Raw genomic sequence first — 27,704 nt, forward strand, 5'->3', positions numbered from 1 at the left:
CCTATCATAATAATCTGATGGATACTTTGGTTATCTGACACATTCTCCCTCTGAGTATACTATCGCCCTGTGCACTCACACAGAGAGGGCCTCCTCAGGGTGCCATTGGCCAGACAATGTTGGCTGGCGACCCCAGGGGGAGGGCCTTCTCTGTTGGGGCACCTGCTTGGTGAAATCAACTCCCCCGGGATCTCCAGATGGCCCCAGACCTTCGGTCCTTTCGCCATGACCTTAAGACATATCTTTTCCAACAGGCCGACCTGGACTGATGATAATGGGGGTTTTAATTATGATTTTAAATGTTTTTATTGGTTTTAGTGGGACTTTGACGTAATTTAATTCTTTTTTAATATTTGTACTTATTTGTATTTTATTGTTGTTAGCCGCCCTGAGTCCTTCGGGAGATAGGGCAGCATACAAGTCTCATTATAAATAAATAAATAAATAAATAAATAAATAAATAAATAAATAAATAAATATTTCATTTGAGATAAAAGTGGGAGGTGGACAAAGAACTTGGCTTTATCAACAACACTTATTCAGAAGCCACCCCTCCATCATTAGTGAGGTTTATTATCAGGAAAACGTTCAAAGAATGAGATCTTCAGTTCATGTTGGAACACTGTGTATGGTGGTTAAAAGAAACAATGATAATTCTGTTGTCAGTTTCTCACTACACTGTTTTCCTTTCTTAACCTAGTGAACAGTGTTAAGCACATAGTAAGAAAGTACCGTGGGCATCTTCGAACAAAGATTGAATCTGGAGAAGGAACAATTCCAGCTAGATGTACCAGCGCAATCCAGACATGGGATGGTGTGTTGCTTGGGGAACAGCTAATCACAATGTCTTGCACGGACAAAATTGCCAGGTAATGTTTTAATGAAACTGAACAGCAGGAAGCAGTGAGCATGGAAATGATATGAATTAAATAAATAAATTAAAAAATAGAAATCCTAAGCTATTGGATCACGACTAATATGCTTTCCATAGATTTAAATGTTAGTAATGTATGATTTCCTTATGAGAGAGATCACCTGTGGTTAGATAACTTTTCAGACTCATCTGAATTTTTTTATATTCTGAATTACCAACCAAGGAATCAGTGACACTAGCTGTGTAATCCTTACACACTGTAGACATTTACAATGTGTATTTTAGAATGTTCCCCCACAGTATGTGCCCACTATGGAACTAATGCAGAAATATTGAACGCTTGCCATCCTGTCTGCCAAAGAAGTGGCAGAGTTAGATGATCTGTAACTAAGAAATTGTGTTAAATTGTGATAAATCTATGCTGAAACAGAGGAAGATCATTTATCCAGGCCAAGAGGAAGGAGGTAAAGTATTCCCTCTGCCAACGGCCTGTCTGGATCCTGATGAGAAAAAAAAAGTTTCAATGAAACAAAACATTCTACTTATGAACCACAGCTATATAAAAGAGTTGTTGCCTTCCTAGATATTTGTTTGTTATAAACACATCTTACTTATCAAACTAAGTAATGTGTTTCTTATGCTGAGTTATACAACCAGTTATCCGTCTTAGTCCAAAGAAAAAAATAAATTTGAATTTTGCAAAATTTTGTTTCAGCTACTCTAAATGTTCCTTATGGTTCAGCACAATACCAGATACTTGCAAGTTATGTTTCTGCAGACAATATTCATTCTAAAAGAGCAGGCCACAAAAAGAGCACCCAACTAACAAATTACATCTTGGAATATATGGCTGCTTGACAATAATGCAAAGGCGTGAAAGATGGCGCAGTGACTTTGGGCCAATCACCAGGCGATTGTGAGTTCTAGTCCTGCCTTAGACATGAAAGCCAGCTGAGTCAGTTTGGGCCAGTCTCTCTCTTTTAGCCCAATTCACTTCACAGAGTTATTGTTGTGGAGAAAATAGAAATTAGGTACACTTACTACCTTGAATTATTTATAAAAATAATAATGGCAAGATAAAAAGACTAAAGATATATAAATAAATAATCAACCTTGCACATGTATATATTTAATTTTTATTTACACATTCCCTACAATTATACAATTTGCAATAAGGTGATGTTTTCCAATAAATGGTATTCCACTACTGCAGTGGAAGAAATGTACATTTTCTTCTCCCCACCTCTCCATTAGGCTTAATCCAGATTAACAATTTGGGGGAATACTTATGTACATGCATTAAGTACTGTGCAGAAAAGAGCAGTAATATATTAAAGAAAAAAATGAATTTTATTTTGCTGTAGGCAGCACAAAAAAATTACTTTAAAAGTTTGCAAAAGTTTACAAAATAATCTATTTAAAGTGAATTGTATTGTCTAATCAGGATACGTCTTCACCTAATTGATCCAACTCTAGCAATTATACAAGAGTCTAATGACACTACATCAAAATAATGGAACACATGGGTAACAAAACAATCTCAAAATAATGGCATTAGATCAACATTTTCTCTAACATTTAATCAGAGAAGTAAGGGAAAAGCCTCCAGTGCTATTCCCTCACTGCTTCTGAATACAACCCAACTTATAAAATGAGATTTCATGAAGAAGAGGACAACTAAATCAATTATGTCTTCCCTGACAAAATGTTGCTGTCTCTGTTTTTCTCTGTGTCAATACATAATAAATTAAATATCAACTCAAGAATCAGATTATATTTTAATATTGATGAAAAAGTCAATTTCACTACTGTCTAAAGCTGCATTTTCTTCAACTGACGAAAATCAGATGAGAATTTGAACTTCTCCTACAGACTGCTGCAAAATAGTGTGACATATTATCATGCTTGATTCCAGGATCAAAAGACAATCCACCAACTTAATATTCAAAAATTCAAATGGTTACATTTTTTTATTTCTTAATTACATATTAATATAATTGTGCCAGGGGTTTTTAGTCAGGTCTAAACCTGTTAAAATCAGAGAAAAGATGATATACAGCTGAGATTACTCTTATATTGTGGTTTCTCTTCAGCTTGTATAAATCTCAATATTCTTTTCTGGATTCTGCCCATTAGCCCTACTGACTGGAAATGACTAAATTTTACACCATCTAAAGAACTGGCCATGAAATGCAAGTCTACCATTTTCTGAGTTTTATTAGAATAGCCAAGGTTAGCAAAGGTGTTAGATTGTGTAACATTAAACTGGGAACTAACAAGTATGTCCCCCATCAGGATTCTGCCAATCAGGGTTGAAATGTGAAGAAAGTTATGTGCACAGAAAAAAATACACCAACCATATATGAATGTTGGTTATGGATGCATATTCAGCTTGTAGGAAGAAAAGCCTTCATCATGGTTCATCCAAGCGGGGAATAAACATGGCAACTGCTATGGGAAGATGGTTGTGGTTTATTGCAGAGGAAAGCCAGACAGAAAGATGGATCCAACAGAAAAAAGAGGCTGACCACATGTGGGTAGTGAGTTTCTATACCCCCTGGACTTTATTGTCTGGAGTTATTTGCTGTTTCAAGCTTTGTATTTCCTTTGTCAAGTATTCTGTCCTGAGCCCAGGTGTGCCCCTCTAGGATTCTTGATGGTTGTGGGTATGTCCTATTATGTCTCCTGCTTCCCTGGGGCTTTGGCTGTTGTTGACTCTAGACATCTTTCTTCCTAATCCGTTTCCTGACAAGATTATTATTCTGACTCTGACTGTTGTTTAATGATGTATCCCCTTGCTGTGACCCCTGTGCCTGGCCTGTATAAGCGCATACTATCACTGTTAACAGCCTTTGCCAGATAGCAGAACTCATGAAATTACCTTTTTATAATCCAGAAGGACCTTTATTTGCATGCAGAGAAGATTACAACAGACAAAGTGTAGTAGATGATGAATGGACGGTATTTCAAGGTCAAAAGACAGTAATGGTCCTAGCATGTAGAGACCACCGCATGTGAGATGGTGGCAGGAAGTGATAGAACATTCAGGGTTAAGAAGAAAGAGGAAGTATGTCACAAATGGGAGGGGTTGGCTGAACAAATTAACATAATGTTGTAGTTCCCTAAAACAACCACATGGTGGCAGCACAATATGCACTGCATAATACTTTATGGCTGATGTAACAGCACAATTATCACATCTGCATTTCTATAGAGTTGGTTTCTGCTTGTGGGAGGGAGACTTGGGGCTATTAAGAAAAACTGGGCTTGCTTTTCTGCCTCTTTAACTTCTTTTTAGGAAATGTATTTTCCTGCCCTTTTAATATTTCCTTCTCTGGGGAGCTGACTTTCCACAATCTGAAAAACTTCAATAGTATTAGGAATTTATTTTAATGACAGCTCACTATAAAATAAGTAGAGAACATGAAGGGATGGTCACCCAAAACATGTCTGTTATATTGGTTCCTGTTGTTTTTAATGTTGTGCATTGGCCAGAGTCTTTGTAGGCTTCTCAGTTCAATAAATAAATATCTGTGACATACTTGGTAGTCCAGAGTGGTAGCTTTCTTGCAGACGTTTCATTACCCAACTAAGTGACATCATCAGTCCTAGAATGGAGTGGGGTTTGTTCTCTGTTTATATACAAGTGACTTGCCCTGTTAGTGTTGGTAGGAATGTTCTTGATAGCTCCTTAATTAGGCTGTTGTTTATTATTTGACTGTTTGTCTGACCTGGTAGTTGCTTGATTGGGGTATTTACTGCTTGACTGAATGTCTGGTATTAATCTGCTGTTGATCTCTGCTTAGGTGGGCATTGATTGCTGGCAAGGAAGTATTTCAATATTTCTTTGTGTGAATATATGCTAGTTATTTCTCTATTGGCTGTAGCGGTCTAAATATCCCCATGAGTTCCCCTAAATGAAATTATTGACAATTGAATCTTAGATTGTATTTATTTTTTAGAGATATGAAGAAAATTCCCCATTGAGATCATCAGTCATAGTTGCTTCAAAGCAACCTATTTGCCTGACGTACACAGAGAAAGTGAATCAAAATAGTATCTTTCTAATAGATTAGAAAGAATTACTGAAGCTTGGTGAATAACGCACAGTTAATAATTTATCTAACAGCTGTTATCATTTTTCTGTACTTACAAGATATGGAAGCAAGAAAGCAGTTTCATCAATCTGATTATCATTCAAAGGACTAGGCAGCATTGTGGGATATTGAAGATTTGTAAATGTGCACTATCTTATGATAGCATTCTAGATTTTAAAAGACAGTCCAAGCTTCTGGAGTTCTGAGATGGCTACTCTGACATAGAAAGAGACTTCTTGGCCATCTTCAATCTCATATTCAAGAAGTTTATCTAGGTGTATCAGTCTTTTAAATTCCTGGGAGTTTCTCGCTCTAGATCAGGGGTGTCAAACAGGCAGCCCATGGGCTGGATGCATCAAGCACAGGCCACAGCTACCCTGGCTCCTCAAAGGCAAAAAAGTCATGATACATCACGTGATGCAATGAAGTTTGACTCCCATGTTCTAGATCATAGTGAGACTTTGCATGTAACTTATTTAATTTAATTTAATTTATTAATATTTCTATACCGCCCTTCTCCCGAAGGACTCAGGGCGGTGTACAGGGCAAGAATAAAACACAGAATTACAAAAGTTAAAAAGTAATTAAATACATGCCCAATTAAAAATACAGTTAATACATAATAAAAAACCCCAATAAAAATAATAAAAACCCCACCAATCCCCCCTCAGGCCAGGCCGGCTTGTTCGAACAAGTATGTTTTTAGATCGCGGCGAAAGGAGCGAAGATCGGGCGCTGTCCGGAGCTCAACCGGCAACCGGTTCCATAGCTCCGGGGCGCCCACAGAGAAGGATCTCCCCCTGGGGGCCACCAGTCGACATTCTCTGACCGGTGGCACCCTGAGGAGGCCCTCTCTGTGGGAACGCACAGGGCGGAGGGAAGTAGACGCCGGTAAGATAAAGGTAAAGGTTACCCTGTCCAGTTGTATCCAACTTTAGGGGGCGCAAGATAGGCATCAAAACAGCCAGCTGTTACTTTGGTTCTTTTGTTTCTCCAAAGGTATTATGACTTAATCTACAGCAACTGCCTTGAAGTGAAAATGGACTTTGTATTCCCTTTGTATTTTGGGCAAATTCAAATGGCCAGCCAGCGTAATATTTTAAACAGCTACCTAAATTCAATTTTATTTTTATTTCCTTGAAAACAAAATATATTTGTCACCTGAGATTTTAAAATATCTTAGCAAGATAACTTATGGATGCAGTAAGTTTCAGGGTGCCCAAGTATGTCCCTTTCTTTTTTGCTGGGAGACTTCCAACTTTAATGCCACCTCTACAGACATGTTAGTGCTAAAAAGGAAGTGCTCTTATATACATGGCAATTAAAGCAAAACAAGCTGTTAACAAGGGGGAGGAAGTTACATTAAAAAAACAGTTGAAGCTTTAACAAGTCTTTTCAGTGATAGACCGTTGGGATTTTTGTCTGTTAGCAGTGGAAGGTTTAATTCTAGAATCTGCCTCTTTGAAAATGAGCTACAAACTAATGGCAGTAGAAATCAATTAACAAGGCCAGCTCCCCAACCAAAGACAATGTGTGCAATCTTATTTGACTGGAGATTGATAGTGTCTTTCACTTCAGATACAAAAAGTCAAGTTACCCTACTGCTAAAATACTGATCAAATGCTATCGCAGTAGCTCTTGTTTCCAAAACATAATAGCCAAGGCGTGATATAATGAGAAAAGCACCAGGTGTCCTGGAAAGTTCAAGACTACCATGAAGAGCTATCCTTATTGTGTGAAATATAAGAGGAAGGTTTGATAATTGACTCTCCAGGACAGTAAATTACAGAGCTTTACCACCATGCTCATTAGATTGCTGCGGATGGCCACAGCCAGTCCATCTTTCCTCCTGTGCAACAGATTTCTTTATAGACTTATAGAATTGGCAGTGACTCACAGGTCATCTACTCCAAACCTCTACTCAGTGCAGGATCTACTAGAACTTTCAGCTTCTGTTTGAAGACCACAATAAAGGAGAACTCGCCACTTAATTTGGCAGACTAGTCCAGTGGTGTCCACTGGGAAGGAAAGGTGAGTCAAATGACAAAAGCTGTTTCAACCCTTGTATGCAAGGAGCAGTGCTTGAGTTGTAATGTTTTACATTTTGGCAAAAGTAATAGATCTTGGAAACATGTCTGATTCACAGAGTTGAGAAGTTCCTCAACTCTGAGCTTGGTAGTTCTTGACTTACAAGCATTGATTTAGTGAACATTTGAAGTTACAATGGCATTGAAAAAAGTGACTTATGATTGTTTTTCACATTTACAACTGTTGCAGTATCCCCACTGTCACAATTTGGATCAAAATTTGGATGCTTGGCATGTGTTTATGATGACTGCAGTGTCCCAGGGTAATGTGATCACTTTTTACAAACTTCTGACAAGCAAAGTCAATGGAGGACTTAACAACTGTTTTACTAACTTAACAATTGCAGTGATTTGCCCAACAACTGAGAAGGTCATAAAATGGGGCAAAATTCACTTAACAATGTCTTGCTTAAATTTTGGGCTCAAATGTGGTCATACGTCAAGGACTATCTGTAAGTAACACAAATGGCGAACGTACATAATACTCTTTCCTCTTTCTATTTTCTCCATCTTGTAAGGTGGATTGGGCTGAGAAAAAGTGACTGACCCAAATTTTCACAACCATTTCTTTTTTGTCAAAGATCTTTTCCTAGACTGGTGTTCCAAAAACTATAGCTAATGTATGAAGGTAATTAGGAAATAAACCTCCATTTGGTTATCAACAACAGACACTCACAGATACAGAACTTTTATTAAACACATTAGAAAACTACAACATTACATTACTTTTTGACATAATCGCCATACAAATTGAGCACTTGTCATAACGTCTTACAGGGTTTGAAATTCCTTAGTAGCAGTCGCTCAATGCCAAATCTGGGCTATGGGGGGAGGGTGATCAAAAACATCCCAACAGAACTGCTTAAAAAGTTCTTGGGTGCATCTAACTGTGTGTGGGTGAGCATTATTGTGAATCAACACCACACCGGAAGTGGTGCCATAGAAAATCCCACCAAATGTGAAGGTGCCAAAGGAGCACTGCTAGTGAAGTTCATGGTTTGACCATCAATTCAGAAATCTACTGTGAAATGTTACAAAAACTCAGACAAGCCATCCTTAAGAAGCATCAGATATGGTGTTCGTTCACGATAATGCTCACCTGCAAATCACTAGAAGAACTTCTGAAGCAGTTCCGTTGGGTTGTTTTGATCACCCACCCCCATAGCCCAGATTTGGTGCTGAGCAGCTACTACAAAGGAATTTCAAACCTTGTAAGACTTTATGACAATTCCCTCAATTTGAATGGCAATTATGTCAAAAAAGTAATGTAATTTTCTAATGTGTATAATAAAAATATTTTAAAAATCTATATCTGCGAATGTCTGTGATTGATAACCAAATGGAGGTTTATTTTGAAATGCCCTTGTATTTCTAATCCTGTTTTGAGGGATCCTTGGTGCTATCTGAGCTTGCTTGTTTTCTTACAGACGTTTCATTACCCTAACTAGGTAACATCATCAGTCACTAATGATGTTACCTAGTTAGGGTAATGAAACGTCTGCAAGAAAACAAACAAGATCAGAGAGCACCAAGGACCCCTCATTTCAACCCTGAGCTACAAATACTCTTCTTCATTCATCCTATTTTCTTAAGCAGAGTTATTGATGGGAGAAGCGGGTCTAGGGAGAGGACACAACTGCCAAATGTGACAAAGTACACTTATGATACAAGTTCTACCCCTTTTGAACTTGTGACATTGCAAGTATATACAAATAGGACAGGACTTGTGTTGCAACAGCACGACATTGTTTTCATAGTTTTGAGGGAAGAGCAGACCCTACAAAGATCTCTGTTCCAGGATTTATTTTTAAACTAACAATGCTAGAGAGAGTGAATTGGGCTTCCTCCCTTGCACGAGATGTACTTTTTTATTTGAGTATAACTTTTCTATTTGCACAGCTGAGTTTCACTGCTCCAAAATTCAGTAAATAAATGTAATTCAACTTTTGCTGGAAAAGGTAAAAACCAGGTTGGATGGTTAGATGTAAGCCAGCATGTCAGGTGTAGAAAACAAGCAAACCACACAGATTAATATCAGTAATATTACACTGAACAGGACAAGAAGATAAAAATTTGCAGTTGGAATATTGAAAATTCTCTGTTTAATTTTTTTTATTCTCATCCATGTTTTACTATCTGTTAATTAGTTATTTTCAATTTGTGGCTCAGTTATTTTTTTTTTCAATACACTGATGAGAGCCCTTACTCTCAAAGCTATGTTTAATTTTTGTTTTCACTGTATTGTGATAAGGAATTTTTTGTTTACTAAAATTTTGATTTAAACCTTCAACGTGAATCTCTTCAACATAGTCTGAAAAGAATCAGTCAAAGAATTAAAGCCAGCCTAAGGTTATGGTGGGAAGAAATCCGAGGAACATTACATACTAAGGTTGAGAGGGAAGATTTACTAAAAAAAAAAAGCGCTAATTCTAGGATACCACCTACTGCTCCTTAAAGCCGACACTCTCAGCAACCAAGATAAATATATAAGCTCCATTTTTCAAACATAGCATATTTCAAGCATAGCATAGAATATTGACTATGTACTGAAGGACGACCAGGAGGCAGTAGGCACGGTTAAGAACTTGTTTATTTGGGCAGAGGTCCCGGGTGAAACACCGCCGGGGATCCCCGCTATTTATAGGGAACAGCAACACGACAATTTATAACAGAACCAATAAACTGGCAGGGTTCTCCCGCCATACAACGGCGACCAATCGGGAGCAACCAGCTGAGGCGCCCGCGGCTGACAGCGGGTTGTTGCCGGGGCCAGCTGGCGGCTTTTGACAGCTCCAGCTGGTCTGCGCATGCGCGGTCCGGCTGGTTTGACAGCTGTCAGTGTACTGCACCTGCGCGTCAGTTTGACAGCTGTCAGAATCGGCCGGCTTGACAGCTGTCAGTGTACTGCGCATGCGCGGCAGTTTGACAGCTGTCAGAATCGGCCGCTTGCCGCGTCTGTGGGGGGGGAAGCCGCGGCAGCCTTTTGACGGCTGTCAATGGCTGCCGGGATTCCCTCATGAATGTGCGGGGAATGTATTTATTGACTTTACATACATGACAAATATATTTTTTTCAAACATAGCATATTTCAAGCATAGCATAGAATATTGACTATGTATAATTCTTGTTGTTTTAAAATACATTTACAAAGAGCCAACGGTTGGCTTCCTTTGGATTCCTTCTGTTTTGAATCTGGCACTTCAGTTCTTGACAATAGAAAATCACGTATGTTTTAATAGGAATTATTGGCTGCAAAAAGCAGAAGTAGCTGCAGTGAAACATGTTTGCTTAGTTCGTTCTATTTTCTTATTACTGTGAGAATGGATTGCCAAGTTGACACTAAAATTCAGTCACAAGAACTTGGATGTAAACCCACCCAGATTCCCTGGCTTCAGTGTAGTTTAGGATAAATCAGGATAACATTCAAATATTTAAAATTATTTATTTAAAAGATGTGCATGGTTGTTCATCCAGACATAATTCTGGACTGCTCACAATAGCAATAAGAACCAAAACCAAATAAAATTTTTACAAAATATCTGTGGAGATTCTCAGTCATCCAGGTCAGGGTTGTCCCAAAAGTGCTTTTTCAAGAGGCAACTGAACTGTCTGTGTTTTTCTTTGAAGACGTTTTGCTTCTTATCCAAGAAGCTTCTTCAATTGTGAAGAACTTCTTGGATGAGAAGCAAAATGTCTTTTAAAAGATGCTGGTAAGGTGCTGGTAGTTACCTTTAAAGCCCTACATGGCTTAGGCCCGGGATATCTGCAGGACCGTCTGCTGCCGGGGACGACTTCCCATCGCCCAGTGCGCTCACACAGAGAAGGCCTCCTCAGGGTGCCGTCGGCCAGACAATGTCGGCTGGTGACCTCCAGGGGGAGGGCCTTCTCTGTGGGAGCGCCAGCCCTTTGGAATCAACTCCCCCTTGAGCTTCGGATGGCCCCGGACCTCCGGTCCTTTGGCCGCGACCTCAAGACGTTCATTTTCCATCAGGCTGACCTGGATTGATGATGGGTTTTTAAAAGTTTTAATTTTAACTGTGTAATTTAGTATTTGGGGCTGTTATTTAATTTTTCTTAACTTTTGTACTGCTGGTTTTTTATTGTTGTTAGCCGCCCTGAGTCCTCTGGGAGATAGGGCGGCATATAAGTCCCATAATAAAAATAAATAAAATAAAAAACAACACTTTTTTCAATTACTAATTGAAGATCCTGTTCCCCTTAAGTGGACAAGACCATTTTCCCTTCATGAAGTTACTTCAGCTGGGATTGTGTCCTTGAAAGGTGTACTCTCAATGTTCTGCATAATTAAAAGAAAGTGTCCATATATCCATCATATGCCTTGTTAGCAAAACAAGTCACATTGATGTATTGAGTACCTGGAATGCAGTAGTGTTTCCACTTTCTATAATCAGGTTAATATTTCAAAAATTTTAACTTTGAAAATACTATCCATGGGAAAATCAATGGAATTGTAATTTACAACTTTATATCTATGCAATTGTATTTGGAAAGCAGCATTACTGTTAATTATGTTAATAAAACTGTTTCTGGGTTTTGGACTGACATAGACAGAGCAAATCCTTCTCTATATGGAAAAAAACTAATTTACTTTTCTACCTGATAAATTAGTATTGTATGAGTGAGAAATTTTACAATGTAAACCATTGGTTGTGATCCCTCTTATTGGTTGATTAAGTGATGTACTGAGACAAAAAAAACTCCCTAAGGATATGTAAAGATATGTATGATTGTAGAATCTACATACTAGTTGTCTTTTTTTTAAGATTGTACTAAAAGAGGACACTGTTTGAGTTCCTTTTTCTCTTGCAATCATTCAGCAGACCAATTTCAGCTGGCATTCTGCAATTGCAGAGATCTCCTTCAATGTTGCCTTGATGAAATCCTTAATTCATTCAATGTCAGTTGAATTCATTCAGTTTAATGTCAGTTGAATGATTATGAAGTAACAAGAAAATTTGCTTCTGAAAAAGTTAGAATGTTTTGCAGAAAGACACCCGCCACATCCCTTGGAATTTTCTGACCAGACAATATTAGCAGTAGATCTTCAGGCATATATTGCACAGTCCACATTTGGGGCCACAAAAGTGCACTGTTGAATGAGTCCAATGGCCAATGTAATTTGATATTCTGCAGCATAGTCATTTGCATTCCAGAAGCTCATAAACATAGACAAACAAACAGTCCACCTCCATTGTTGCTTCCTAACAGCTGCTATTCAAGATAGTTTGCTTGAGACTCCAGGGATATGAAGTATGCCCAAAGACAAGAATCCATTAGTCTGATCCTTCTTGAACCTGTCAGATACCATGCACTGCAATTTAGAACAGCCACTGCAATTTTGAACAGCATCAGTTAATCAATTAATCAGTGGAACAACTTCCCTCTAGAAGTTGTGGGTGCTCCAACAGTGGAAGTTTTTAAGAAGAGATTGGAGAACAATTTGTCTGAAATGGTATAGAGTTTTCTGCTTGAGCAGGGGGTTGGACTAGAAGACCTCCAAGGTCCCTTCCAATTCTGTTATTTCACATCAGCGATCCTAAACTGCTACATCATGTTTAGTGAAAGTATATAAGCCAGAGTACAGTAGAATGATAACTGGAAAGGATCATAAATGCACGGTGGTCATTATAAGATTAGACATGGCACATCTTATTAATAAGAAAAAAATATTGATGGCATTAAGGTTCTATCTTAGATGTTTTGGAGTCTGTTCTAAATTACTGCAGAAACAATTCTGAGAAAATGTATGTATTTCTATCAAAACAGAATTTCTGATGACAAATCAGTTCTGTTATTAAATAAATCTAAAATTGTTTAATATTTGCAAAGCTTGCCAGTTTCTTTTGATTTCATTCTTGATTTGTTTTAGTACAGAGTAGCCTTTAAACATAATAAGTTGGTTGGTTGGTAAATAGATAATCTGCAGAAATGAACATATATCCTTGCATTTTTCCTCCAAACACACAAACCCAAATGAAAATATGCAAATCTGATGGACTAAAGTAAATGTTTCATAAAACCAATGACTGTTTAAATGGTGGGACTAAATTGTTTGTATATAAATATTACCTTTTATCTTCCATTTGAGTTTTATGTAGGATGAACACATTACTTTAATGACCTGCATTTTAGAGAGAAAAAGAGGGGCAGTCTCACTCAGAAATCCTCAGCAGCCAGATGGCTGCCTTGTCTTCCATGAGATTAAAAGATGTTTCTCTTTCGCAGGCCTTGCTTCTAAAGCAAATTAATATAGCCAACTAAATTGCCTGTGGTTTGCTCTTTTGTGTGTGTGTGTGAGGGGGGGGGAATAAAATTTAAAAAGAACTTCTGAAAGCAATTTTTGTCACAGGTTCCTTGAGCAGATTGCTCTCCAGGTACAGCATGCTGGTTTTAAACATTCAGTAATTAATGAAAAGTATTTCGTGTTAATTGACTGCTTCAGGAAAGGGAAGTATAATGGCTCCTTATTAATCATGGAAAGAGACGTACGGCACAGAGGCACCGCAATTATAGCACTAACGGTTGAGAAATGTTAATTAATGAAAAGAACAATGATGTAAGAAATTAGCTACATAATGCTTCCTGCTGGTACAGATTTGCACTTTAAATGCCTTTTTTTTCCAGCACAGCAACCACTGGATGTTGCCTTAAATAGCAAAATCTCTCTAACCTTTTCTAAAATGTCTCCCATATTTCAGCTCATCATCATTAAACCCACTAAAGACAACGTTTGTGTGGCAGTTTTTCTTATGGCGTGTTCTTCAAGAACAGGATGGAGTGTTAGGAATATGGATAAACTCTCTAGGAGGGAAATTTATATCGATAAAGTGCCTACAAGGAGAATTGTTATGTTAATTTTAGGCAATCCCCCAAACTCTCTGACCAAATAGAGAAGCCTAGCCTTCATTTCAAAAGGCAGGTAGGTATTAGTGTTCACGCTTCTACAATTTAGAAAAGGAAAAAAAAACATTGCACAAGGTAGGTGCCATTATTGAAGAAAAGTCCTTTGCCATTCTGATTTCAATGGAGGAGGGCTTAAAGAATGAACTCCAATTCAAAAATTGTATAAGCAAGAGGGATGAAAAGGATGTTCTCTAGGATGTCATGGATCTGAGCAGATTAAGGTTTTGGAGGCCAGCTAAATATTAATAGCAGCCCATAGATACAGAGAGACATGTAATAGTATATTTCACATATCTGATTCTTGCCTATCATGAAGTATCCCAAAAAAGTGTATTTTTTTTAACCAGGATCATATTTTTCCTTCTATTATAGTATTAGTTCCAGAACTTACCAGCTCAGCCTCCCAAAACGTGGTGTCTTCCAGATATCCAGATTTCTGAAACTGGAATTATGGGAGTTTAAGTGCCAACACATCTGGATGGCATCAGATTGGGGGAGTTCATGGCGTTCTGCATACTGGTTTAGATCAAAGAATGTGATCCATCCTAGACATAGCCCCACTCAAGATTTTTCTCTGCGGAATAAACATATGCATCCACCTAATAAGCTTTTCCATCTCCTTGAATGGTATTTTGTTACCCGCTATGAAACTCACCTCTAATTTCCTCCCTTGAGAACATCTTTTTCACTGTTGAATTTCTTTTCCAGATGGAATGTCCTTGGGTTACAAGGTGCACTTCTTAGCTACTTCATCGAGCCAGTATATTTGCATAGCATTATTGTGGGAAGCCTCTCTCACATTGGTCACCTTTCGCGGGTAATGAGCCATAGATTAGAAGATGTTGGTCAACTGCCAGCTTCATACCGGTGTAATCAGCTTCTCCTGAGTGGTAAGCTCATGTTGGCTTAGAAACATAAATTGTCTGCATTCCCATGGCCTGTATTACTGAAAAGAGCCCTTCCAAGCTGCATCACACATCTTAAAATACTTTATCCTCTTTGTTATTTTATGTCACTAATAATTATTCAGTCTATCCTTAAGTTAAACCAGCTGAAGTTGAAACAGTTCTTCCTCTCTCCTCCTATTTCTGTCCATAATAACTTGTCTTTCCTAGGAAGAGTTCTTGCTGATCAGCTCTTCAAGGTAAGATAGTTCAAGAAATAGAAACCATAAGTAATATAGGAAGGGAGCTTTCTGGTTACAGAGTATAGAAACAGAAATTTGAAAGCCAGCCAGAATTTCCATTTGCTCTCTCTTATACCAAACAAAATCAAAATGAAAATATTTTGAGTTTCTTGTTCATGTTTTCTCCTTTCCTCAGACTAAGTTTCATTTCTTTTCCCTTAACACTTCCTGCATTCCTTTATCAAGATTATCTCCACATTCTCTACATTCTTCCCTAGAATAATCAGTATGGAATATGAAGGAGAACATTGCATTTATTTCTTCTTCTTCTTCTTTACTTCCTGTTTGACCACTTTGGATGTCAAGTGAGATACAAAGTTCTGATTCTTGCTTTTCTGGTGGCCTCAACCATTGTTATTTGATGCTGCTGTTATTTGATGCTGTTGTAGTGTGACTTTGACTACATTTATTTGCTTGCTTTAAATTTAAATTTTTAAATTTTGCAGACATATGTATAAAGCCTCCTATCTCCTGATCTAATCCAGGCCAAATGAGATATTTCTTCTTTATTCAAAGCCCCCCTTCTATTTACTTTATCACCAGTAGTTCATTTACTTTGGCCATTCATACTTTTCCTAACAGGAAACACAACACAAAATGGTTAAAATTACTAAACACTCCCATAAATTTTAACCTTGCTGCTGCAAACTGAGAAACAAGAGTTCCTGAGTCAGCAATGTTTTAAATTCTTTGGTATTTGAAAGGGTACTGTTTATATTAATGGTTTCCCATGTGGCTCTATGTGAATATATGGATTAGACCTTTATAGCAGTTTGTTCTATGATTACTAGTATTTTTTTAAAAAAATGACTTACACCATTGTTAAACACACCACTGGATGACGAGAAAGGCTTTAAAGTTAGATGCAATCATTCTCCAACAGAGTAATTTTGCATTATTCTTTAAGAGGTTAGATAGACAGCTAAATAGATGATAGAAGATGATAGATAGATAGATAGATAGATAGATAGATAGATAGATAGATAGATAGATAGATAGATAGATAGATAGATAGATAGATGATAGATAGATAGATAATACACACACACACACACACACGTTCTTAGCCAAAGAACTTAAAGAACCAATTAAGTGTTAAAGCCAAACTAGAGCCTTGGATCATAAAATTTACTTAAGAGCAGATTTAAGCCTATTCACCATTCAGTTATATGCTTAAACACATCGTCTTAAAGGCCTAAATGCAATATTGAATGAAATGGCAATTCATTGAAGAAGCAAAACCGTGTCAAGCCACTGGAGACTGCAACATCCTGCGTATGCCAGATGGACGAGTGGTAGAATTAAGGATGTTTTCATGTAGGGGACTTAGCCATTGTTAAAATTGGACTGCAACTAAAAATGGCAGATCCTGCCTAGAATGTTCATCTTTCCCATGTCGTTAGATTGCCATATGCATGTTTCCTTGCTCTTTCTCTAGAGAATATTATTGATTGCTTCTTGTAGGACTCATGAGCACATAATGCAATATTAGCCCCATTTAGGAATAGTCTTCCATATGCAGCCTTCTGGGGAGTTCTCGATTAGTGGAAGATTGTTGCTCAGGTGGAACTGATTGAATGAAAACTGTTGCCTGCAGAGGATCATGCTGTAAGCATTGAGACCATCTCATTTCATCATTAGCCTCAGAAAGAAAGAAAGCACAGCACTCATCTTAATTTACATAACTAAGACATCTTTGCAATTCCTGAACAAGGTTACAGGGTTGGCAGCCTGTAATCACCAGCTCTCAGCCCATCCCAAAGTCTTCATTCAGTTGTAGTAACAAAATGTGAGAATGAGCATGGAAAATGGAGGAAGGAAAACCTGAGCATGAAGACTCATTATTTTCTTCCAAGCCACAGCATTTCTGGCATGGTGGTGTTTGCACTAGTTGGGCAAGAGAGATTTAGGCCTTTTAAGTGTTTTAAATTTATTATTTTTCTTAAAGGTAAATGATTTAAAGAAAGACAACAAGAGTCTTGATACACCAATTAGTACCTGGAGAGTAAGACCAAAAAAACACTCTCATGACCTAGATCAGGAGTGTCAAACTGGTGGCCCGCGGGCCGGATGCTTCATTCCAAAACCGTGCCTACCCCATTGCCAGCAATGGAGAAAAAGCTCCGATACATTGTGCGACGTCACGTGACGTTGTAAGTTTGACATGTCTGACCTAGATGGTCTTCCTTATTAATTAATAAGTGCCAGTTTGTGTTCTCTTTTGTCTTCTCTATTAACAATGTGTAATCCGTTCTGATAATACATTAAGGACTCATTCCAGTTCATTCCAACAAGCTATCATTTCAATTGCATTTTCAATTTGCAAAGAATCCATTGTATTTTCCAACTCTCTGAGGTATGCTTTTTTAATTGGTCTCACTTCAGAAATGTAAGGCCAAATCTAGAGATGAGGAACCTACCAACCAAGGACATACAATGGAGTTTAAAGAGGATGTGATGCAAAGGTCTTCCAGATTTAAAACCAATTATTTTCTCCTCAGGAAGAGGATTAGAGGTTTTTACCACAGCTTAGAGTTAGTACTTTGCTACAGTGCTTTCCTATTTAATTTCTCCAAGTTCTCTAAATCTTCTTCCACACACACAAAAAAAATGCTTTTGGAAGACAAGGGATAAAAATGCTGCAATCCCTACTCACCAAATATATTTATTAACAATCAGACTTTAACTTCTCTCAGCTTTTGTTTTTATTTATTTTCTAACAGAAATGTTGATCTCTTGATAGGAAGTATCTGGGGACTGTTTGTGCCTAGCTTTTATTTTCTGAAATCCTTGGTAGTGCCTGAATACAAAAGCTATTAATTCGACCAAACACATTATTTTTCTTCTGATTATAGGATTGCTGCATTTATGTTTGGCTTTATCCTAGGCAGGCCTTATCTGGCACATATTGTCATAGGTTGGCACACTGTCCACTAAGTTAGGTCACAATTCTGACAGAGGCTGAAACATTCATGTCGAATCATACAGTGAGATCTGCTTGCAACAGTTGTCAGATGGATATATTTAAATAGCTTCGTGGTGTAAGAATGACATTTATTTTATAGCATATTCCCCCTAAGATACGAACTGATCAGTTATCATAGTAAGGAAATGGAGATTGCTATTAATGTGACATAAATGTGATTACAAGTTCAGCGTGAAATAATAACTCAATTATATTTTCATTTTGATTCATCTGTACACAGTCACTTAGGATATTGCCACTTAGCTAAGGAAATGGGTTCCTTCTGGTAAGAATCTCAAAAATAGAGAGGATTTTTAATACACATTTAATAAGCAACCATTTCAAGTGTATTTTCCAGTTGCCTCTAACTGATGCAAATGCATACAGTCTTTCAGTACCTGTAATTCATTTAATCCCCGTATATATCAAAGCTGCTTTTGTCTATTCAGTTATGCAGATATTTAATTTGGAGACTTGACTTAAAGGCATGTCAGTTCAATCTCCAGATCAAATTGGCTTTCTGAATTGTCTTAATTAATTTGTCTCATCAGATTGGATGTTTTGAATTGACATGGATGATTTTGGGTGCTTCTATCCGTGCACAGAAACAATTTGTGCCAAACTGATTCTGAAATTCAAGACTAATCTACCTGTTTCATTGATTCAGTCTGAAGAGATTGAATTGAATTGAATTTCCAGATTGATGTGCATTGACAATTGGATTAATTTTCCAGATCAAATTATTTGAACCACCTTTGTATCATTCACACAGACCTATTTAACATCTGTAGCGTAGCATTATAATGAGCAATTATAAATTTTATTCTGTATTTTTTTTCTTTTGCTATTTTTTTGGTCAATGTTATTAAACCAAAGTTAAAATGATTAAGAATTTGTAATTGCAGCTAGACTAATTTGAATGCTGTTGGGTAAAAATTAAAAAAACAAAGTTTAAAAATTGAATATTTTCCCTGTTTTAAAATCATTTTTAGAAAAAACTGGTTAATAAATACCTTTATTTGGACTATGAGAATAAAATAAAAAAGGTGCAAATATAAGAAAGTCATAAAATCTTTGGCAGGCAAAATAGCTTTGTCTATTTATTTTCACGGTGAAGAAATCTACCCATTTTTTGTCATGTTAGTTGATCCCATTACATATATTGTTCAACTACAGAATTTGGAATCCGCCCATCCCATGAACTTAATACTTGGTCTCTTTATTTTTAATGTGCCCAGATTTAGAATTTTCTCCATATGAAACACTTGTAAAAAGCAACCATTAATATAGACGATTGTCAATGAGACAGTAATTTCATATGAACAAATGCTATCAATGGAAAGAAGAATCTTAATTTTATCTCAGCAGCATTAATTGAACAGTTCCTACAAGTGTATATTGTGTCAAGCAGAGTCCAGTCAAGGGATAAGAATCTCTCTCTCTCTCTCTCTCTCTCTCTCTCTCTCTCTCTCTTCTCTCTCTCTCTCTCTGTGTGTGTGTGTGGTGTGTGTGTATACAGACCTATTGCTTTTAATGCTTGATGTTTTCTGATCCCTTTTAACAGGAGTGAGTAATGCTGAAAGGAGGCGGGCTGGGAAATCTCCTGGTTTCAGCGTGAATTGGATAGCAGGCACAGCAGACTTAGAGCTTATTAATGCCACAACAGGGAAAAAAAACTGTGGGAGTTGTTCACGACTCTGCAAGCACATGTTTTACACTCAGTGGGCAAAGCTTTATGGAAAGGTGAGTTGCACTGGTGAAAAAACTGGGTCATTTAAGTGGTAGAGGGGGTACAGGACAACTCGCCACAATCGGGGGTCTCCCGATACTCCCATATTACTCCTCTGCTCCGTGAACTGCATTGGCTTCCGGTTACCTTCCGGGTGAGATTCAAGATACTGGTAATGACCTACAAAGCCCTACATAGCATGGGTCCGGAATACCTTAGGGAGCACCTGCGGCCGGCATCAACTTCCCTCCGCCCAGTGCGCTTCCACAGAGAGGGTCTCCTTAGGGTGCCACCGGTCGGAGAATGCCGTCTGGTGGCTCCCAGGGGGAGGGCGTTCTCTGTGGGTGCACCTGACCTTTGGAACCATTTACCAGTTGAGCTCCGGATGGCTCCCGACCTTCGCTCTTTCTGACATGATCTAAAAACCTATTTGTTTGAACAATCCAGCCTGGTCTGATGGGTTTGGGTTTTAATTATTGTTTTAATATAATTTATTTTTACATTTGGGCACTAGGGTTTAATTTGTTTTTAATTTTGTATTTTGGTTATTTTGGTATTTATGGCCCTGTTCACCACCCTGAGTCCTTCGAGAGAAGGGCGGTATACAAATTAAATTAAATAAATTAATTAAATAAATAAATTCACCACAGCCAACTCACTGAGACCAACTTACTACAGCCAACTCACCATATCCCACTTGCCACAGACAACTCACCATGGCCAACTCACCACGGCCAATATCAACCAGGTCTTACCCTGCTTAACTTCCAACTGAGGTAAGGTCAGTTGGCTTTTATTTCTGCATAGAATGGAAACTGGGTCCTTCCAGTCCTATGATTCTGTAATTCCCACTTGCAAATGCCTGAGGTGGAATGGAAGGATCCAACTCTTATCTACAAAGAAAACAAAATGAAGGCATGCCTTCCAATAACAGAATAACAGGGTTAGTAGGGACCTTGGAGGACTTCTAATCCAACCCTGGCTGAAGCCTGTTCCATTTCAGACAAATGGCTGTGCAATCTCTTCTAAAAAAAAAGTTCCAGTGTCAGAGCACTCACAACTTATGGAGAAATGGCTGGAGACATAATCTCCACAACCGTTGCAGCATCCCCATGCTCATGTGATCAAAATTTAGATGCTTCGCAACTGACTTATTTATGATGGATGCAGTGTCCCGGGGTCATGTGATTACTTTTTGTGACCTTCTGACAAGCAAATCAATGGGGAAGTCAGATTCACTTAACAGCTGTGTTACTAACTTAACATCGATAATCAATGAGTTAGCATTGTTAGCAATGATTTAGCATCTCACCTAGAAACAGAAATTTTGGGTTCAATTGTGGTCGCAAGTCAAGGACTACCTGTGTATATGGAAGAATTCTCTGGTTTTGGTGAGATTTCTTTTCCACCTTGGCTGCATTAATTTTAGAGGGGAAAAACAGCAGATATATCTTTCCTGGGTTATCAACCTTTGGAAGGGTTTAAACAATTGAGATAACCCTGGTTGGACTCAGATGGTTCATCCACTAGGGCTTGTATTCAACAGACCATGTGTATGTGGATAGAACCAAGATTATTATGTGGATGTAAAAACAGATTCTTCAATAAAACCATAAAGTTTATTAAAAGTTTACATGGTGTAACAAAACATCTGGATCTCTGAAGGGTCTATCCTTGTGGCTAGGGAAAGGAAAGGAAATCCTCTTTTTCCTATATGGAGGAGGCTTGACAAATCCAGATAATTATCAGAAGAAAGCAGAGGAGAGATAAAGAAATGAATATAAAAAGAGAATCTTGCTTGTGCCCTGTGTACTCTGTATACATCCCTGTTTTTCAGGAAGTGTGAAAAAGTCATGGAAGGAACATGCTCAGGAGGCGCCAGATCACTCATGCAACTGAATATTTGCTCTCTGACCGGATTCTCCAGCCTCCATAATTTCCCCCGCATTTTAAATTCTCATTCTTAGCTCAGTCACATTGTGTCCTAGGCAGTCCAGAAACAAGATCATTAATTTAATTTTGCAAAACAAGAAGTTAATAAAACAAAAACAATCATCTTCTCCAACCTCAGATGCACAAAGGCTGGAGGTCCCAAAGATGCTTTTTTTTGGACTACGTTGGGGTTTGTTTTTTTTCTTTGACAATGTTTTTTTCTCATCCAAGAACTGAAGAAGCTTCTTGGATGAGAAGCAAAACGTTTTCAAAGAAAAAAAAAAGGCTCTTCGCCTTTTGGAAAAGCACCTTCGGGATAACCATGACCTGGGTGATTGAGACGCTCCATAGGCACAGGGGCTGGAAGTGATCATTGTATTTTTAACTTTAAAACATTGTGTTTTAAACTTTAAAGGCTGCTTTTGGCAAGCACCTTGGTTGCAGGTTATTTCATAAAGTTCTTCTGCTCAGCAATGCCCCCTCTCAGCTCTGTACTCTTAGTACGTGCTTGATGCTTGATTACTGCTCTCTCTTATAGCATTTGTTATCAGTGTCACATAGGAAGGGAGGTTTTTTACTCGTGCTTTCACCTTTTCTCTGTCACAAACATTCACTTATTTAAATCCTTTCTCAAAATGTCAGTATGCTTTTTTTTTCTTCTCAGCCTTGACCTGGAATCTCGAGCATTTGTATATTTACAAAGATAGCAAAACACAACAGAAATAACAGATACATATAAAAATATCACAACAAAAATAAAAGTATCATATTTTTTTTCATTCAAAAAACTCAACTTGCTCTTCAAAGGGGGTGAGGGAGAGAAAGGCATTGCATTGGTGCCCTTTTGACTTTTTTGACTTTCCCTGCTCCTGGCTGTGCAAAGCAGAACCAAATCAGAGCATCCTAAATGAGTTCCATTTGCTTAAATAATTAGATTACAGCTTTTGAAACTCAGTATCAAAATAATCTTATCCAAAATTATGGAAAGCAAGAGTGTGAGTGATAGAAAAGGCATCAATCATTGCATATTAATAGATGAGGAAGGATGCCATGAAACCTAGGTTTAATTTTCAGGCTCATTCAGTAGCAGGAGTAGGATAGCCAAGAATTGTCTTTGTAATAGAAGAAGGAGAAACTAAGAGGGTCTTGCACGTGGCACTGATGATGGGAAGAAGCTGGAACAATATTTCGGTAGAGAATATCCACATAGACAGCAATTTACTCTGTAGGTGGATACAGTTAATTGGATGTAGACCCAGGGAATGAAAATGTCAAGATAGTGTCCAGAAGTACATAGTCAAAGTTTTATCTATTTTCATTTCTATGAATATATATTTGGAAATGCTATGAAGTTTTTTTTAAAGAAAAAATTAGCAGTGTCTTTGCTGGCTGTTATTGGAAACATATTGGATTATTCATAGTACTGAACACGGCAGTCTTTCCGATTTCATTTCTCTTTCCCAAATGACAAATGAACGTGGCCTTCAAAATACTCTGGTTCCTTCCAAGTGAGCAAAATGGACTCATTTAGGAGAAAGGAGAGTCCATTTGGAAAGAACTAACACATTCCAGTGGCCATTCTTTCTCATGGCCTTTACAATGCTTCCCCCCCCCCCAAAAAAAAAAAATCTGTCCAAAAGAGGAATGTGAATTAATTGGTAGAATTTACACACACAGCACTCTGGGCATTCTTCCAAATGATGTACAATATTGGTTGGTTGAGCTCTCCAAAATCCCCTTTTGTGTGAAGATGGTAGTCTGGCACCATCTGTGCAGTGAGACACGGATCTCCTCAAATATTTCTTCCCTGAATACTGTTACGTATAAAGCTGACAATTTCTTTGTAGCTTAAGAGAGGCAGATGAAATGATGATACAGAGCTACAGAAGAGCCCAAAGCTTTCGCTCTTTGTTTGTTGTCATCTGACTTTCCCCCTCCCTTCTCTTCTCTCTGCAGCTGAGCACACCGATATCAAGCCATGGGGAAGTGCCATCAGTGTACAGCGAGGCCAAGCTGGTGGCACATGTCTATCAGTCTGCCAAACAGCAGCTGTTCGGATCATTTCAGAAGGCAGGCCTGGGCACTTGGGTGAAAAAACCCCCAGAGCAAGATCAGTTTCTACTCGTGGTGTGAATCATTTGGCATCTTGGTAACATGACCCCCTTGAAAGGACTGGAGGGAAGAGTACTACTCCACTGGAGCCGGAGAGACGTCATGTGAGACCCCGTTCAACCCAAGTCAGAACCTTGTATCTAAATGTGTTAGATATGAGATACATTCTGGTTAATGCACTGAACCTTTAGGAAACTGCTTTTACATACCCATCCCTTCTCAAGGATGTACAAGCCCAGGTTACAAAAACGACCTTCACTGTTTGTTCCTTGTTTGTAGCACATTGCTGTAATTATCTGAGCAGCACCTGTATTTCAGGCAACAGCAGGTTGCAAGATGCGTCTGGCTGAAAAACAAACAAAACCATCAGCCCTCTAGTGTTCCTCTTCACCGTCAGTGCAATAATTATCATAGGAGGATGAGGGACTTTTATAGATTGCAAACATATGCAGGAATTAGCATACACTGAAACATGGAAAGTTAGGTGTCTGTGTCTCTCTGTATGGGTGTGAGAGAGAGGGAGGAGGTGGGATTTCAGATTACAAGCCTAAACAGTGGCAGCCCAGAGCTTTACAAAATCTGTTCAGTACATCACAATAAGGGGAATAGAAAAGCAAGACAGAAAAGCAAGTTCAGTGCAGGGAGCATAGTATATCAGAAAGAAGCAAGGAAAATCTTGCATGTTTTTATCTTGCATTTAGAAAATAACACTTCCAAGATTGATTCATGCCACATCATGGCTACCCTGTTTTTGACATACAAAGAATCTATCATGCAGCTGGTTGCACTCAGCAAATATACAGCCCATGATAACTATCAGCTGCTATTTGGAAGGTCTCCAGTTAGGCATCTTGAACATAGCAACTGCTTGCCACTGTCAAATGGGTCCATCCTTCTCCTCTGGGTTCCAACACATGGGAGGTAACTGTAGTTCTGAGAAGGAGGAAAATACTGTTAGTTTCTATAAATCAGAGGTCTTCACACTTGGCAACTTTAAGACTTGTGCTGGCTGGGGAATTTTGAGAGTTGAAGTCCACAAGTCTTAAAGTTGCCAAGTTTGGAAACCCCTGCTATACATTAAAAACATTGTAGGAGGCACAACAAGAAGAAATTGCAGAAGAGTTGAGAGGAATGGATGGTTCCGGCTGGAATATGGCAAGAAAGGGAGGACAGGCAATGATCTGAAAACTCATACTGAAAGGAACTGATGAGACAGCTTGAATGGAAAAGGATTGGTAAAAGACAGAGCAAGGTTATAGACAGCTGGGAGAAATGAGATGTCTACAAAGAGTTTGATAGGGGTACAATTTTGGGACCTGGGCATCACATCCTGCACCAGATGGCCGTTGGGCTGCATGCTTCTCAGAAACCACATTTTTTGCACTCTAGTTGTAAGAGACGCAGACGTGCCCATTTCTGCAAGAGATGACTGCACACTTCAAGTTGGTTGAAAGCACATCACAGGAGACCTCCCAGATGCATATACTGTATTTAAGTCAAGCTGCATTACATTTCATTTATCTCCTTGCAACTCATATGCAGAATGAAAAAAACATTTAATTAGGGCTCCTCTGAAATTCAGTATAGCTGTTAACAACACACCCCTTTTGTCTTTAGCACAATCCTTAGCACTTGGATCTTCTGAGATCCTTAACTACAATCTGGTCTAGGACCAACCAGCTCAAAAATCTGAAATTGCAGAAATTGGAGAAGAACGTCAATATTGTACAAATGCCAATGGAAAGCAATCCAGTTGTATGCTTAAAATATTCTAATATCAACATAGTGTGCATTGGAATGTTTTTTCTGAGGGAGGAATTGGCATATATTAATATTGGAAGAGCCCAAATAGGATGCTAATTCTATTCTTACACTGTTTGCTCATATTCTCTTGCCTGTCAAGTATAGTCTGAAACTTTTATAATTTATGTGGACCAGAGATGCAGGCTGAGTGTCCTGTGTCATGTTTGCCCACAAATCTGTTGTCCTAGAAAGATTCTGTCTCCAATTCTATATAAGGGATAATTTGAGGCCCATCTAGACATTACAGCTTCTTTAGATGCACAATTCCTAACCTTGATAAGATTTTAAAATGTGGATGGGGGTTTCACTCTACTTCATAGCTATGATCAATTTTATAATATCTAGTAACCTAAAGGCAGCCTCAACCAGCACAACATCCTATGAATGAGGCCTGCTCAGTTTCCTAGTTAGCACAATTGGGCCAACCAAAGGCCTAACATTTCTTTCACCATCCAACCTTGAGTGATTGAGGTCCGAATCTTGGCATTATTTTTAAATATGCTAAACAGTCCTTCATTGCTGCCATAGATCAAGACACATGTTTAGAGCAGAGGTCCCCAACCTTTTGAGCACCAGGGACCAGTTCCATGGAGAGAGGTTTTTCTGCGGTCCAGATGGGGCATGGTTTCATGTACTGCCTACATTCCACAGATGGGGCTTTGCTTGTTTGCATGGACCAGTTTCTGGCATGCCACAGCCCAGTGCTGGTCCATAGACCAGGGATTGGAGACCCCTGGTTTAGAGCATTGTTGCAAAATAAAATAATAATAATTCACCTACCCAATTGGGTGTTCTGCAGATGTGTTGGACTGCAAACATCAACTTCATTTAACACTGTGTAGTCCAGCATCACCAAGTTGGACTGGTGGTATCTTAAATGATTGGTATGATATTCACCTGAGGTAGATGTTATTTAGGATGCCCAAAACATTATAGAAAATCTAAGCACCTCAAAAATTAGTCTCTACCCAAATTGTAGTTCTTTTTTTGTTGTTGTTGTTTCACATGACAGGATGTGCGGGTGTAGTGTTATTGTTTCTAACTTTTAGTTTTCATGAATTGTGTATATATGAACGTGCTGTTCCTGATCTGTCTTGGTGTATCTTCTTAGAGCTGTCCAACCAAGTTATGTCTCATACACAAGAGCAGAGTTCATTCTCGCACTTGTTGCATGAGACTTCTCCCCTAGAACTCCCTTGATGCTACCCGTTTTCTGCAAATAAAGTTAGATGCTCTGTATATAAAGTCTTGAGAGCCATACTGAGTAAATACATTTGTTTATTAATGTCACAGGATAGGACTAGCTGCTGTATTTTAATGAATTTTTTAGGTGATGAATTACAAGATGTAGCTATAGTGTCTGTACAAATACAATTATTGTGATAAACTAGAAATTTTAATTAAATTTACAAAAGGAACACTCCCCTTGCAGAAATGTGCTTAACAATAATACATTCCATGTTAACTACCAAAAGAAAAACCCTATTTAGAGTAGAGATAATAGAAAACACAAACAAGTTAGGAATAAAAAAAGGCTTTGTGATGATAACAAGTGCTTAATTTTGAAATTGAGATTTTCCACTTGACCTTGAGTGAGCTTCTCCATGGCCATCTCCATGGTTGCTCAGCATATTTTTTGCTTCCACCCAATTTGAAAAAGAAGATATACTTTCAAGTTTCCAAAAAGAATAAACACTCTCATCAAGCAAAAGCACGTTCCAGAATTATCTTTAGTTCCAAGAAAGCCTTTGCATTCCCTAAGATTCTTGTACATAGTCTCAGAATATTAAAAATGTCAATACTCTGTGTGGACATGGGCCCACCTCTAGAAAAGTAGACAAAAGTTGGGTATGTTGGGGAACATCCTGTGAAAAGGAATGCCAGGAAGCACAATTTGCTTTCATAAGAGGATGTTTAATGACTGGCTATCTTCCTAACAGCCATGTTGTGAGAGCACCCACAGAGACACTTTCTCAAATTTCCAAAAATACTCTT

General features: G+C 38.3%; 1 protein-coding gene across 1 annotated transcript in view; it reads left to right on the top strand.

Moving 5' to 3' along the window:
• The window catches only part of ADARB2 (adenosine deaminase RNA specific B2 (inactive)), a gene marked incomplete at both ends in the record, with an annotated part of 478,028 nt that extends 454,101 nt beyond the window's left edge, over window positions 1-23,927 (top strand). Inside the window, 4 exons of the mRNA XM_083378222.1 lie at window positions 701-869; window positions 14,691-14,872; window positions 19,698-19,876; window positions 23,751-23,927. Coding sequence (XP_083234348.1) covers window positions 701-869; window positions 14,691-14,872; window positions 19,698-19,876; window positions 23,751-23,927 — 707 coding nt within the window. The remainder of the gene's footprint in view (window positions 1-700; window positions 870-14,690; window positions 14,873-19,697; window positions 19,877-23,750) is intronic.
• Between the last annotated feature and the right edge of the window lie 3,777 nt (window positions 23,928-27,704).

The sequence above is a fragment of the Vipera ursinii genome (assembly GCF_947247035.1).
Source record: "Vipera ursinii genome assembly, chromosome: Z".
Classification (NCBI taxonomy): Eukaryota; Metazoa; Chordata; class Lepidosauria; order Squamata; family Viperidae; genus Vipera; species Vipera ursinii.